We start from the raw sequence: 3326 nt of genomic DNA, 5'->3' as shown, positions 1-3326 counted from the left end.
ATATGTCGCAATCAACATTTCCAAAACATTTTCTTTCTACTGGAGCCTTTGGCATCAGCTCCTCTTTTTTGCCTCCCTCCCCCACTCTCATGACTCCTTGATCAATGATATATTATTATTGTTATTTCATGTCTTACACTGTCCATTGTCTCCCTTACCCACATTTCTGTTACTTGTCCCCTTGGGGGCTGGGCTATATATCCAACCTTAGAATGAATTCTCCCTTTCTCCAACCCTGACCCCACCATTCCCCTATCTTCCTGATACCTACTCCAACTACTGTTCCTGAGGGTTTTATCTGCCCTGAATTCCATGTGTTGAGAGCTCTTATCTGTAGCATTGTGTGTACTCCAGTCTAGCCAGATTTGTAAGGTAGAACTGGGCCGTGGTAGTGGGAGGGAGGAAGCATTCAAGAACTAGAGAAATGATGTGTGTTTCATTGGTGCTCTACTGCACCCTGCTTGAATCATAAAGGGTGTCGTTGAGAGAAAATGCTCTAAAAATATCTTCTACTTTAGACTATCATGTGAAAGGTTGATCTCGGTTATACTTGGGAGATTTTTCATATCCCTCCTTGATATTAGGAAGAGAAAATAACTTATGTTGAGCAGAGCCTAGAATGTAGATAAGTGGTGGTCTGGAGATATACCAGGAGTTTGGGTGGCAAGAGGAGATTGCTTGAACTCATAAAGAATTAGATTCTGAAATGATGGAAGTTCCATTCCATCTGTATGTGTAGCTATGAGTTGGAATCAATGAGATGTGACTAGATTTTTTTGTTCTTCTTCTCCTTCTAATTTTTGGAATTATGCAACACCTAATATTAGCTTAGGTTGAGTTCTGCATTAATGTGTCTCTGTCCTTCTGCAAAAGCCGTTCACTTCTGATTGATTCCTTTCCTTCACATTATGAACTCTACTTTGACTTTAGTCATTGAGAATAAAGATATTCATATTCAACAAAATAGCATCAAGCTTTTTATTTAAATAATTTAAGTACTTTGCCTAATTACATGGATGATATTATAACACAACTAAAGGAAACAAAAAAGGTTAATAATTAATTGACCTAGCAAGTATATATTTGAAGATTTTTGTAGAATTGTTCTACTGAATATATAATGCTGTGAATTTTTAATACATTGTGACAATTTAATTTTGATTATAAGTGTGTCTTTGACAAATAGCAGGAGCATTGATCCCATAGTGGTTACACTTTGGGCCGCTTACCACAAAGTCAGCAGTTCAAAACCAAAAGCTGCTCCTCAGGAGAAAGATGAGGCTTTGTTCTCCAGTAAAGAGTTACAGTCCTAGAAACCCACAGGCACAGTTCTACCCTGTCCTAGAGTGTAGCTATGAGTCAGCATCGACTCCATGACCGTGAGTTTGGTTTTATTTTGGTTTTGACCAATAATTTGTTAATGGGAAAAAGTTTTTAACTGGAGACGATTTCAGTTGTCATTTAATCAGCGTTTGGTGTTTTTGGAATTAAAAAAGGGCTATTAAGGTTAACAGATATAAACACAAACTAAATGTACTTAAGCCTACATAGCTTGACATCTAACCAGGATTGAAGTCATTAGTCATGTGTGTTCTTAAACATGAATTGTTCTCTAATCATTTGAATTTTTACTTAAAATCACTCTGTGGCTCCAGAGCTTCCTCATCGCGTTTTTCACCTCTGCATTTCTGAGGGTGTAGATTAGAGGGTTTAACATGGGGATAACCATAGCGTAAAACACAGCCACTGCTTTGTCAATGGGCAAGGTGATTGTGGGTCGAAAGTACACAAATATACAGGGTACAAAGAATAAGGTGACTACAGTAATATGGGATGTACAAGTGGAAAGAGCCTTTTGTTGTCCTTCAGACTTGTGACTTCTTACGGAGCAAAGAATGAGGCCATAAGAGGTGATCAGAAAAGAGAAAATGAGCAAACACAGCAGTCCACTGTTGCCAGCAACAAAGAGTCCAAAGATGTGTGTGTCCATGCAAGCGAGTTTTAGCAGAGGGAAAAGATCACACATAAAATGGTCAATCACATTGGGACCACAGAAGGGCAACCAGACTATAAAAAGCATTTGAATCACAGCATGAAGCAGTCCTCCAGCCCAGGCCAGGGCCACCAGGAGACCACACATGTGTCGATTCATTGTGATCATATAGTGCAGGGGTTTGCAGATGGCCACATAGCGGTCATAAGCCATCACCATGAGGAGAAGGATCTCAACACCTCCAAAGAAGTGCTCTGTGAAGAGCTGAGTCATGCATGCACGGAAGGAGATGGTTTTCTTTTCAGCCAGTAGGTCAATTATCATTTTGGGCGCGATGGTAGATGTGAAGATTCCATCTGTGATGGACAGGAATGACAGAAAAAAATACATGGGGGATCCCAGGGATGGGCTGCTGGTGACAGTCAGGACAATGAGTAGGTTTCCTGCCAAGGTGAGCAGGTAGATGATTGTGAACACAGCAAAGAGGAGTCTCCGCACATCCGGGTCCTGTGTCAGGCCGAGCAGAATGAATTCTGTCACATTGTTCTCTCTCGCCATGCACCCAGCGTGGCATTTGAATATTGGTTTACCTGCAAATAATACAAGGATTGTGATGATGACAGATATATGCTAATTAGACAGAATAATTTTAGTCTGAGTTATCTGTTTCCGGTAAGACTCATGGAAAGCCCGAGCTAAGTCCAGATGGAGTATGTTTTTGGTCACACAATGGATATGTAGGAACCCTGGTGGTGGAGTAGTTACTCATTGGGCTACTATCCTCATGACTGGCAGTTTGAAACCACAGTGGCTCTTCAGAAAGACTAGGTTTTGTACTCCTGAAAACAGTTACAGTCTCAGAAACCCACAGGGGGTTGCTATGAGGTAGCATGGACTAAATGGAAGAGAGTTTGGTTTGGTTCTGAGCCCTCTTGTACACGTACTTTTGGACATTCACATCCCTATACCCACATTTACACCTATCCACACACTCATCCACAGACCTACATACAGCCACACCACACATACACCAATACAACTCATACCTGTATTTCCACACACTCATACACATATTTTCACACACACTCACACATATACACAGTCATTGACAAATGAATTTACTCACATACACACACATGCACACCAAAGCATGCACATATACACTCACAGAGAGTATCACACATAGACTTAAAAACACACATGTGACCTATGGCCATTGACATGCATGGCACCTAATGTGACTATGAATGGGTAGACCCTATTCAAGCCATTGCCTTAATATTTTCTCCCACAGAAAATCAGGAATTAAACAAAGGACCCACCAAGAGGAGCA

General features: G+C 40.8%; 1 protein-coding gene across 1 annotated transcript; it reads right to left on the bottom strand.

Moving 5' to 3' along the window:
- Positions 1-1612: 1612 nt before the first annotated feature.
- Positions 1613-2551, bottom strand: LOC101639978 (olfactory receptor 4C5-like). Its single transcript, XM_004708456.1, has one exon. It carries the CDS (start codon positions 2549-2551, stop codon positions 1613-1615), a length of 939 nt encoding a protein of 312 aa, XP_004708513.1.
- Positions 2552-3326: the final 775 nt, after the last annotated feature.

The sequence above is a fragment of the Echinops telfairi genome, unplaced genomic scaffold, assembly GCF_000313985.2.
Source record: "Echinops telfairi isolate 266 unplaced genomic scaffold, ASM31398v2 ScPeMD7_60;HRSCAF=208, whole genome shotgun sequence".
NCBI lineage: Eukaryota > Metazoa > Chordata > Mammalia > Afrosoricida > Tenrecidae > Echinops > Echinops telfairi.
This window is presented reverse-complemented; position numbering and strand designations above follow the sequence as displayed.